Source organism: Ascaphus truei, chromosome 17, assembly GCF_040206685.1.
Source record: "Ascaphus truei isolate aAscTru1 chromosome 17, aAscTru1.hap1, whole genome shotgun sequence".
In the NCBI taxonomy this organism is placed as follows: domain Eukaryota; kingdom Metazoa; phylum Chordata; class Amphibia; order Anura; family Ascaphidae; genus Ascaphus; species Ascaphus truei.
In genome coordinates this window covers 4,832,818-4,844,017 of record NC_134499.1, presented here as the reverse complement: position 1 = coordinate 4,844,017, position 11,200 = coordinate 4,832,818, and the positions used below count along the sequence as shown (strand labels likewise).

General features: G+C 47.8%; 1 protein-coding gene and 2 non-coding genes across 3 annotated transcripts; all 3 read right to left on the bottom strand.

The window, feature by feature from the left end:
• Positions 1 to 827: 827 nt before the first annotated feature.
• Positions 828 to 9,689, bottom strand: RPL3 (ribosomal protein L3). The gene is made up of 10 exons (XM_075573755.1): positions 9,621 to 9,689; positions 8,322 to 8,514; positions 7,320 to 7,488; positions 6,551 to 6,686; positions 4,937 to 5,123; positions 3,670 to 3,830; positions 3,468 to 3,569; positions 2,387 to 2,482; positions 1,718 to 1,837; positions 828 to 968 (listed from the first exon to the last, which is right to left on the bottom strand). Exons 1-10 carry the CDS (start codon positions 9,621 to 9,623, stop codon positions 924 to 926), a joined length of 1,212 nt encoding a protein of 403 aa, XP_075429870.1. The 5' UTR covers positions 9,624 to 9,689; the 3' UTR covers positions 828 to 923.
• Positions 2,848 to 2,940, bottom strand: LOC142468657 (small nucleolar RNA U83B). Its single transcript, XR_012788815.1, has one exon. It is a non-coding gene; the product is annotated as a small nucleolar RNA U83B (small nucleolar RNA).
• LOC142468656 (small nucleolar RNA U83B) lies at positions 3,912 to 4,005 on the bottom strand. Its single transcript, XR_012788814.1, has one exon. It is a non-coding gene; the product is annotated as a small nucleolar RNA U83B (small nucleolar RNA).
• Positions 9,690 to 11,200: the final 1,511 nt, after the last annotated feature.

Genomic DNA, 11,200 nt, shown 5'->3' with positions numbered 1-11,200 from the left:
GTCATCGTTGTTTCAGATTAGAAGTTTAATACAATTACAAGCTACGTACGAAAAGCTCCTCTCGTTTAATAAGCATACCAGTGTCTGGTATGGCAGTGACAGCAATTTAGTCATGTCTACATTGTGCTTCCTATATAGTGCTAACATACACAAGACCTACAACTGTGCACATTTTCATGGTGACAGTGAGAGAACGTAACAAAGGGGTCCTTTAATTCAAACACTAGTTGCTTAAAAAAAAAAAACAAGTGAAGTCTCACAATGAATTTTTTTTTTTTTTTTTTTTAAATCCCACCCCACCAGCTTGCGGCCCTGCGACGTCTGCATGTATCTGGCCCTGCGACGTCTGCATGTATCTGGCCCTTCTGCACAGCTATCCGAACCCATTCCTACACCATACAAGACTTAGACATTCCCATGCAGGTTAGGATTTGTTTAAAATATTTTCACAATACACTTATAAAATACTGTATTCAGCATCCAATGAGCGAGATTGCACTGTTCCTTTGATTTTGGCAGACCTTGTTTGGCAATATATATTTAAAAAATAAATAAAAGAAAAAAAGGGATAAAATGGAACGTATACGGGTCACAGTGCAATCCAAGCAGTTTTGCACCTGGATTTGGTGATCTCTTAACTTGAACCAAATCCAACACTCCCATGGAAATGCGATAGACACTTGGCCGGGACTCACATTTATCCCAGTTAATCATTTCCGCTTTTATGACTCGTGTACCCTGAAGGACAGCGAGTTACCAGCCTCCCAGACAAAGCTCGCTCACACATTCCAGACAGTCATCACGATTAATGTCAACACCTCAAAGGCTTTTTTTTAAACATTTTTTTGTTTTATTAAGCATATTACAGTGCCAGAACTGCAACATAACCCAGTGGGGAGGGGAACACAAACCCTGGGGGGAGCTTATGCAGTTTCCTCCTTCGCCACACGATCTTTCTTGAGTGGACCCTGTGAAGAAATCATTTGTAATGTTTATTTTGTGCTTTAAGGTCAGCGATTCAAGCATCAACAGGTCAGGTTCAGGACAACCCTGCTTCAGAACAGGTGGCTCAGTCCTCAACTAAACCTCTGAGCCACCTGTGCTGAAGCTGGGATATCCTGAACACCCCACAACAGGTCACTAGAGGACTGGAGTTGAGCATCCCTGCAAATCAAGGTTTTGGGAACTCTTCTTTACATAGATCCCTATGACCAGGAGCTTGGGTATTAAAGATGTAGTTCCCTAAATAATGAGCCATCTTTAAAGGGCATAACATAGAGATCACTTTAAAGCAGGTCAATGGCTTTTTTTGCCTAATTCGACTTTAGAAAAACCCAAAACCCACAGTAGTGTCTGCGTGGCAACTAATGCCACGTATTCTCCCCTGCAGGAGGAAGCACCGATCCCATGCAGACTCCCCAGAGAAATGGTCTCTGAACTGCTCCAATGTGCCTCTACAATCCAGTAACAGACAATGATGGAGCTGGGACCGGTGACACCATGTTAATGCCAGTTTGGGCTCATTTTTCAGGAACAGAACCAATGAGCGAAAAAAGTGTATGTTCAAGCAGAGTGAAATAAATAAAAAATGAACCCCAAAATACACACTGGCAGTGGGACTGCACCTTTAGGGGCTCATGGCAACTCCCTGTATTACACCCCTTTGTATGCAGTTCACAACCATTCTCCGCTTCTAGACCCAGTGACCCAAACGTACCATGAAAGCCTTCTTTTCCTCGGCTGTCTGGAAGCGACCGTGTCCGAATTTGGAGGTCGTGTCGATGAATTTGAGGTCGATCTTCTCCAGAGCACGACGGCTGGTCTGCACCAGGAGGGACTGCGAGAGGGCAAGGGGCACACGGGGAGTTATTATTATATGCAACTCAAGATTAGACCCCCCCCCCCCATATCATGCAAATAATGGTAAAGCGAGATTAAGAAAGGGTCAAGGAATCGGACGCTCACTTTGGAACCAGCCTCCTTACTAGATGCCAAGCGAGACCGGCACCGCAGCCAGAAATAGTATGTCCTGCAGTGACGCGGCTGGGGGTTAGTGGGGCACCGTTAACCCTTTAGCTGTCAGACAGCAAGGCCGTTTGAAACATGACCACTACATGCTGACCTAAATAGAAGAGCCCCCATCATATTTGGACTGAACCCTCATGCTTAATTACAGGACATGCCTTAAGAATACGATTGGACAGTTTTGCATCATAACCCTTTAAGTGGTTGAATGGTTCAACGGCCAGCACCAGCTTCTGACTATGGGCTTGTTACCATCCCCCTAAAGCACTACAATTAGATCAGCCCTTCGGGGCAGGGACGCCCTGACTGTTTTGTAGGGCAAGGTGACCCCGCTGCAGCCGTCCCATGAGCAGGCCCTTACCTTGCGCAGCGTGAGAACCCGCTTCTTGGTACCGATGACACAGCCTTTAAGCATGATGAAGTCGTTCTTCACTTCTCCGTAGTGGACAAAGCCACCCTGGTGGGGGAAGGAAGAGGTCAGGCGATACAAGAGGTAGCGCTCATAGGAGATAACGTCTCACGCAGCCAAACACAACTAAGCCAGTCTCAGGGGAAATCGCCAACAGGAGAACTAAAGGCTGCACAAGCTAGAGCCGAAACCAGGGGATCCACGAGAACCTCAGCTGTGCCAACAGGTGGACCCTGGTCACTTAATGTGTAGCCATGGAGAAACAGCAGGGGATCCGCCAGACTTAGATAACATGCCAACGAAAGTTAATTAGAAACGGGTTTCTCGTGACAATGGTTAGTTGTTTTACAGCAAGGCTGCAACCCTCACAGAATGTGGGTTATCTAGAGGCTGCTAACTGCGAGGCTGGTGGGCAGGTCCTCAGAAGGAAGGCAGCATGGAACAGTTCCTCATGCATTTCAGGCGCTGTGCCCAGCGCTTATTCCGTGGCTTCATCACAGGACGTGGGGCGGCTGTGCTGGTTATACTACACTGGCATCTCAACTGTCACATTACAGAAAGGCCAGAAGACCCCAGCGGAAGTACAAGCACAAACTGCAGGGCTGCCAAGGACAGATATAGAAGCGGAGGGCTATATCTGAACACTGAGGCAGTCACAGCTAAGAATAAACCTTGGGTGCAAGTTATACTGGATGTCTAACCATCTGCAGAGACCTGTAAAAGCTTTGCCGTCATTCTAGCTACACAGCAAATCACTTGGTATGACGACCAGCATCATTAAAATAACGTGTATGTCAAACTCGTGCATTTGCTTCAAAGTCACCCAACATGAGTGCTGCGGAGTTACTGCTTTAATGAGCTGATCATCAATAAGTGTATTCCCGTGTTATGGAACTATTGCAATAACTGTACAGGTCATGTCAACCCTTATACTTAAACACTGCCTTCTAAACACCCGTGTCATCACAGCAGGAGGACGCATTACAGAGACAGCGTAGCATGTCATCTTCCTGAATCTGGGGGTCTCACTTACCAGGGGGTTGATGCTCTTGTCCGACAGATCGTAGTCGGTGGAGGCGTTGCTCTTGACGAGCTTGCCGTCTTTAGAGTGATAGCCCTGGCCAATCTTGTATATCTAGGAACAGAAAAATAGTTACACAAATGCAACATAGAAACGCACAGGGTAGCTCGTATTGATCTTGTAAAGGCAACAGGGAAGGGACACTGCCACGTACCTTCTTGTTGATCTCTGTGCGGTGATGGTAGCCCTTCTGACCAGCACGAGCCACAGAGAAAGCCACACGGGCAGGATGCCAGGCTCCAATACAGGCCACCTTGCGCAGACCTCTGTGAGTCTTACGGGGGAGCTTCTTGGTGTGCCAGCGGCTAGTGACACCTGTGGAGAGAAGTCGGGGGCTTTCACGTTTAGGAAAGGGCCACTGCTTACGATTTATTTGCAGACATGTTCTAGCATCAGACTGTTCTCAGAAGGAAGGCAGCATGGAACGGTTCCTCATTGGAGATCGGGCACTGTGCCCAGTGCTTATTCCATGACCTCATCACTGAACAGCCCAATCAGTGCCCATCTCACACCATTAAAGGTGTCAGTTATTCTCCAGACCAAGCGGTACCAATGGCAGGGACAGGTTTAAGGGGGACATCTGAGGGACTGATACCTTTTACCCAAATTTGACACATTTTAAAAGGGGATGGGGCAGGAGTTAGTTGAAACAGGCAGACACCCCGTCCAGTTTGCAGCCTTCTGATAATGGACAGGCTGGGCTAAGGGAAGAGAAACACTGCCAGGCAATCATTCAGCCTTATAAACCATGCAAACTGCAAGGAGTTTCCGGAAAAAAAAGGTTAGATTAGTTTAAGGAAGCCAATTACGGTTTAATGGTTTCCAAAAACGATTTCGGCCAGCAACATGCTCAAAGATCAACACTGCCCCATAAGAGAAACGACACCCCCATGTAACAGGAGGTCCACGAGGACAGCAATTTACACAGGAACTCCCTTACTCCCCCTGCAATGACTTCTAAAAACCCCAATATGTAGCATCGAAATGGAGTCCGCCATCGACAGCCAAGCTTCCAATCCCCGCCATCTCTGCCCAACACGAGAAACACTCATTTAAGTGCAATGGAGCAGGGGTGGGGCGGCAAACAGTCCTCAAGGGCCACCAACAGGTCAGGTATTGCGATATCCGTTTCAGCAGAAGTGGCTGAGTCAATGACCGAGTCACCTGTGCTGAAGCAGGGATATACCCTTAACTGGCTGCCCCACCCCTAGAACAGTGGGTCTATACTTCAGTCAAGTATCTTAACCCTTTTGCTGCCAGAGGGTAATGGCGGTGCTTGCCACGGCCTAAGGAGATCTGGACCAATATACCAGCTACCTGGAAGCGCACCTCCGCTTAGGACGCTATGCAGACTTGGCACATCCTACACTGGGTGATGTAACCCGGCCCCAGTCACTGGGGAGTCCATGTTCCAGTCTCACCTTTGTAACCCTTTCCCTTGGTGACCCCAATGACATCGATCATCTCATCTTGGCCAAAGACTCCGTTCACTGCCACCTGCTGCTCCAGCTTCTCCCGGGCCCAGTCCACCTTCTCGGCGATGGTCCCTCCGTTCACCTGGATCTCCATGAGGTGAGACTTCTTCTGGCGCAGGGGGAGGAGGCGCATCTGTGATGGGAACAAAGCGGTCAATTTGCTGCTGGGGCAGTGAATTAGAGGAGCAGGGAAGGTATTTTGACAGGTTCTGGGCATATGCCAGGGGAGGCCAACAGGCCAGATATTTGGGGATATCAAAGCATCAGCACAGGCAACGACAGCCGCCTGTGCTGAAGCAGGGATATCCCCAATACCTGGCCTATTGGAGGTCCTGGAGGACTGGAGCTGGCCCCCCCTGGTGTGTATGTATAACAAGCAGTGCTCAGTAAGCTTTGTATTAGTTGGTCTCCATAGCGAATACAACATTTACAAATTAAGCATCACCCCAAACAGATTGTTTAAATCGTAGTTTCACACCCAAGAGAGGGAATCAAATAATAATAAGAGTGCAGTTTAACCCTTTCTTGGTATTTTATATTCTAATGTATGTGGCTATTGTCATCTGAGATTGATTGCAGAAGTGCGGTTGCCCATTTCCTACATTGAAAGGTTTATTAACCCGCCACAGGGGAGACATATTGTACAGGCATCTACCAGAGGGGGGGGGGGGGGGGCAGACAGGGACAAAGGAAGTCAGAACTCGACATTCAACAGGGACCGCCATGGGCGATCAGTCTGTCCGCCCGTCGATGAAGTATCATCACTCGATCACTTTGTCCCATAACTACAGCAGAGAAGCCTGTTCCATGTGGCAATATGCCCGGCTCACCTTAGCCAAGAACACTTCCAACCATGTGTACTACCATACAATAGTCTAGGCCATGAGTGGCCAGCCCCATTCCTCAAGAGCCACTAACAGGTCTGGTTCAGGATATCCCTGCTCCAGCAAAGGTAGCACAGTCTTCCTGACCTTGACTGGAGCTTGCTACCCCTGGTCTAGACCTCATGAGGCGTAGGTTCATTGTGGGCACCATATACCAGGGGCTCTTCAATCTGGGGCCAGCAACGCAAGAGTGGCCCACAGACCATCTGATGCAGCCAATGTCCTCACAGTTGAAGCAGCCAAGAGCAACATGTCACACGGAAACTAGGTCATGGAAATACAGGACACAGATTTTGTAAATGGTCAAAATATTCACTGAAAGTATTTAGTAAATTATTTGTAAAAGGCATCTAAAACCATTTAACTCTCCTGGTTGCTCTAACAAATTGTTTTCAGAACCCAATACTTCAAAACGGGTACCACGGATTGTGGTTCTATTAACCTTGTTCCAACACATCCAGCAGCACAAAAATGCCATCAGTGCTGGGAAGCAAAAAGACATGTCCAATGGGTGCCCAATTGCAGGCCCACCCCAACCGCTGTATAATGTGACAATGGGGCGCATGAAGCCTGCTTGGGGGACATGTGGAAGGCATGCAAGACACTCACAGGTATTGTATGGTCATCGGAAAGACCTCAATCTGAGAGTGCAATGTTTGAACCCGAAGACACTCACCTGTGTGTGGGCAATGACCCTGATGACCTGGCAGTATTTCTTCATGCTGGCAAAGTCCTTCTCCAGCTGCTTCTTTCCCTCGTCATCTTGCCACTTCTTGCAGTACTTGGTGAAGGCCTTCTTCTTGGATTTGTACCTTTTAAAAAGGCAGAGTGCAGGGGGGGAGAGTTGGCACGACCCTTCATCACGCCCCGGAAGGGGTAGTGAGCGGAAAGGGGCCAGACCGTGTGTGTGGCTCATTGCGAGGCTTCAAAGGAACTTTTCAGCCGGCAAGCGGAGCCTGGAGCTCATCAAGCAGTGGCTGGGAACGCCAGAGCTGAGCGGAGCTGCCAAGGTTGGTTCCAGGACACTTAAAATGTGTTTAACAAACAAAAAAAACCCCGCACCCAAGACCTGATGTGCCAGTCATTGTGGGTTATGATATTTTAATGGTCTTAATGATCCCACGGCCCATTTACAACATACCAAAAACCTGCATCTAAGATTTGACATCTACAGCTTGAAAAGATAAATGGAGCACTTAACCAAAAACAGGACAAGAGCTAGGTTACCAAACCATCTACATACAAGGGCCAGATGATGTAAGAACTTGGTTACGGTTGTTAATAACCAACATACTTATCGGTACAGCCTAAGGACTGTCTTATCAGGTCCAAAGCTTCATACAAGCACCCCTGGTGGTTTTGGCTTCAGTTTACATGGGGCACTAGAATGGTCCCTGCTCTAGAACCCAGCTACATTCCCCATCATCTCCACCACCTGTCCTTACCAGTTCTTGTAGAAGCGCCTCTTGCACTCATCACTGATGTGCTCAGCAAAGACCGTCTTGAAGCTGCGGAGACCGCGAGGGGTCTGGACGTAACCCACAAGGCCGACGAGGACCATGGGAGGGGTCTCCACTACCGTCACCGCCTCCACCACCTCCTTCTTGTTTACCTCTGTGGGGTGGGAAGAGAGTTGTGAGGAAAAAAAAAAAAAAGCCAAAGTCCCATGAGTTAGAAACTTCTGCAACCTATAGCGTACCAGTAGTTACCCCTGCTGACCGCCACCGTACCTATAAAGCAATCTAAAAATCCCATTGGGCGTTTAGATGAGGAATTATTGGGGTTGTGGGTTCAAAGGCAAAATGAACGAGCCCCAGGGCGGTTGACAAGAATCTGTGCTGGTGCTATGCTAATCCTTTTATTGCAGCAAGCCAAGTTTTTAATTGATACTTTCTGGGAGAAAGCATTTGACGTCTCAAACTCATACTCCATTATATAGTGAAGCAATGCTTACTCCGAAAACAATTAGTAAAAACTTTATTCCAACTTCAGTGAATTCACCGGCACTGCTGCTGGATCGGTATTAAATTGATATTAGCAGTGAGAGTGTGAGGCCTGCACGGTTTTACACAGCTCATGTTTGGACTCCAACCAATATGGAGTGGTGTATCCATTGGTCCGCACAATACAGCTACAGTCAGAACACGACATTCAGCAGCGACCGCCTTTGGCTGTCCATCTGTCCGCCCGTCGAGAATGTATCATCACTTGTAGCCTCTTGGCAAATTAAGGACAGTGTGCCCAAAAGGTGAGGAGTGTAAAGACTATTCATTTTATGGTGCCAATGTATCAAGGTTTAGACGAGTACTAAACCGAGAGTTTGGATTTAACCTTGACATATATAGAATGTTATTCAATGATCACCCTAGTGAACATCTAAAACACTTGCGTTTCACACCATATAACACTGGGAATGCGTTTAAAGAGCCCGAGGCAAGAAGACTTACTTGAACCAGGCCTGTCAACCTCCCGGACAATGTGGGTCATGCCTGCCTTGTACCCCAAGAAGGCGGTCAAGTGGATGGGCTTGCTGGGGTCATCCTTGGGAAAGCTCTTGACCTTGCCGCGATGCCTCTTGCAGCGCTTGCGGGGCAGGAAGCCCAGGGACCCATGCCTGGGGGCGGAGAACTTTCGGTGGGACTAAGCAAGAAATAGGAGACGATTGTTACAGGAGTTTAAAGCTACAAACCCCACACCGTAGTCAGTCAATATAGTACGCGCACGTCAATTATAATTGGCTGTGCTAGCCAGATGTTTGTATACTTGGGACACACGGCCGTGAGTGGTGGCACAGCAGACCAGAAAAGATACAATAAACTTGTATTTTCGCGCTGTTGCGCCGCGAACCAATCACAGCCTGGCCCAACGTATAGACGTTGGCATCACGTCCCCTAACCACGTGCGTCATTGCTTGCACCCTAGCAACTAAACGCGCACGTCACGTACATGCGCCCGCGCAGCAGCGAGGACTATATAACAAACCTTAGGAGGTTCTACAGCATGAGGCCTACAGTATCTCAGTGGCAATCAGCCTTATAATTGGGTGAACCCTTTACAAAACCCAGAATTGGCTCGTGACCTTCGGCAAGTCACTGCCACAATTATATTAAGTTTTCCTGCAAGAAAACTCACCGGCTACACATTTAACACTATACTGTATAGCCAATTATTTTGTAGTAGCATCACAAGGACACCACCTAATGCAGCCAAACCCAGATTAGTGTCAGCTCATTGCGGATACACTGCCCCTTACCCTGTGCCAGGCACTGACATTACACTAATCTTTTCAGCGCTTCCAAGATCAAGCAGAAATATATTTATATTAACCACACATATATAAATATCAGCAGGGATCATTAATGCAATGTCAGGACAGCAAGGAACACCAACGTACATGGCGGTTTAACATTAGATTGCAACCAGGCTTCCGTCACTGACCGAGCATGTCAGAGAAACAAATAGGGACATTTATTAAACACCCTATAGCTAAAGCCGGCTGAGATGCGCACACATTGCAGCAGTGCTCACACAGACAAGGCGCGTCGCGAAAGCTAGGCCGCATCAGCTTTAACCGTCAATACCGGACTGGTGAAGGGTCCGGTAACCGGGAAATATCCCCTGCACCAGGCCGGCCTAAATCCTTAGCATCGATTGGTGCAGGTCTGCGGCTAAAAGACATGCGGATGGCTGCGATAACACGGTGATTGTAACCAGGCCGCGCCGCAGCCACTCTCTCCCCCACTCACCATCTTGCCTTCTGACCGAACTGGAAGAGAAAGTGACAGCGCTGCGCATGCGCTATATATAGCGGCACAGCGGCGGTGCCCTGATTGGCTAGGGTTTTTTTTATTTTCAACAACAATCTTTATTGCCTCCGTCCAAAACAAACAAAAACAATATTTTTTTTTATATCCTAATAATATTGTTTCTATTTCTTATGTAGAATATATACTTTTCCTTTGTATAATCTTATCCTATTTAGAGTTGCATACATACATTGCTATGCCTGTATATTCTGTTATTGTCCCCCTTTACCTGAAATACTGTTATTTTACTCCAGATATTCCAGGAACTTCTTATTTACATGAGATTGTTCTTCTTAAAACTGCAGTTATCCTCCTTTAAAAATGGCCTTTCTTGAATTTGGGTTTAATGTGATGCGATTCAAAGCAGATTATCAGCCCAAAGCCGGCAGTGTGTCCACATGGAAACCTTTCCTGCTTACTCTCTCTTGTTGCTGCATCATCCCTGCAGACAGTACAGAACAGAACTGTTTCCATGAAGGCTTCAAATAAGCGGTCTGGGACATCTGATGGCGCCCGTTATGCCGCGATTAAATCTCCGCTGGCGTTTAGATGCCACTTACCTCACCGCGGGGACATCTCTCCGCCAGCTGCTTCACCGCCAAAGTAAGCCCCTAACCTTACCCCCTAATAAAACCCCTTAATCTTAAACCCTACTTTAAAAACCTTAAACCCTTAGCTAAAACCTTATTCTAAACCCCTTAACCTAAAAACCTTAACCCCCTACCCTAAAAATCAATCCCTTTCCCCTAAGATCCCTATCCTTAATGCCCTACCCTAACAGCTAAAACCCCTTAAATTAACTTACCTTATTGGCGGAGCGGGCGGCAGCAGGGTGCCCAGCGGCTGTGGAGTAGAGTCCCTCGCCAAAACGCCGGCGGAGACTTGGTCGGGGCGAGAGGGCCGCAGCCAAATGTTCCATTCCGTCAAATAAGGCCTGAGCATCTGTAAACAAGCTCTCGCCCGAGACCCACTCAGCGCCAGTGCAGAGTATCTCACCCCGATCCGCAAGCCCACAGCAACACCGTGAATCTCCCCCTTTGCCGTCTAATGATGGCAATAAGTGAGAAGGGGCGGAGCAACGTATTCATTTAGGGTTTGAACTCGCTTTTTAAACTTGTTTTTTTTTTTCGGTTAGATGAGAAAACAGCGAGTGCAGCCCCCCTAGTATAATCTGGGGGTCCAATAATGTAAGGGTTACAATATAGGGGTGAGGATATTCTTTGTTACCGTGCTGCTGCAAGGAGGGTCACAGGGTCACAGGGTCACAGGTAGGAGGTGTTTCTGCCCTGTTATGTCAGTTCTCCATCAGTGATTGTGATGGTTTTATTTTATTTAAAGGAGCAGTCCCTCCTACTCGATTGAGTTTTTTTTAGCCGGTCTTTATCTTACAGGGTGAGAAGCAGGGCATCCCCCTGTTACAGAGATACTTACCGGTGAAGTTATCATGGAGTTCTCATGCCTCTCTCTCCCCCCTCTCTTTCTCAAGTGTGCCGTAAGCTGACCCGGAATTCTGCCCGGCC

What these genes read in the sequence shown, in the direction of transcription:
- RPL3 (XM_075573755.1), bottom strand. An exon ending in GGTTGACAGGCCTGGTTCAA is followed by an intron (nt 7,489 to 8,321) that starts GTAAGTCTTCTT and finishes CCCACCCCACAG; the next exon opens with AGGTAAACAAGAAGGAGGTG. An exon ending in GGGTCATTGCCCACACACAG is followed by an intron (nt 5,124 to 6,550) that starts GTGAGTGTCTTC and finishes TTCCCATCACAG; the next exon opens with ATGCGCCTCCTCCCCCTGCG.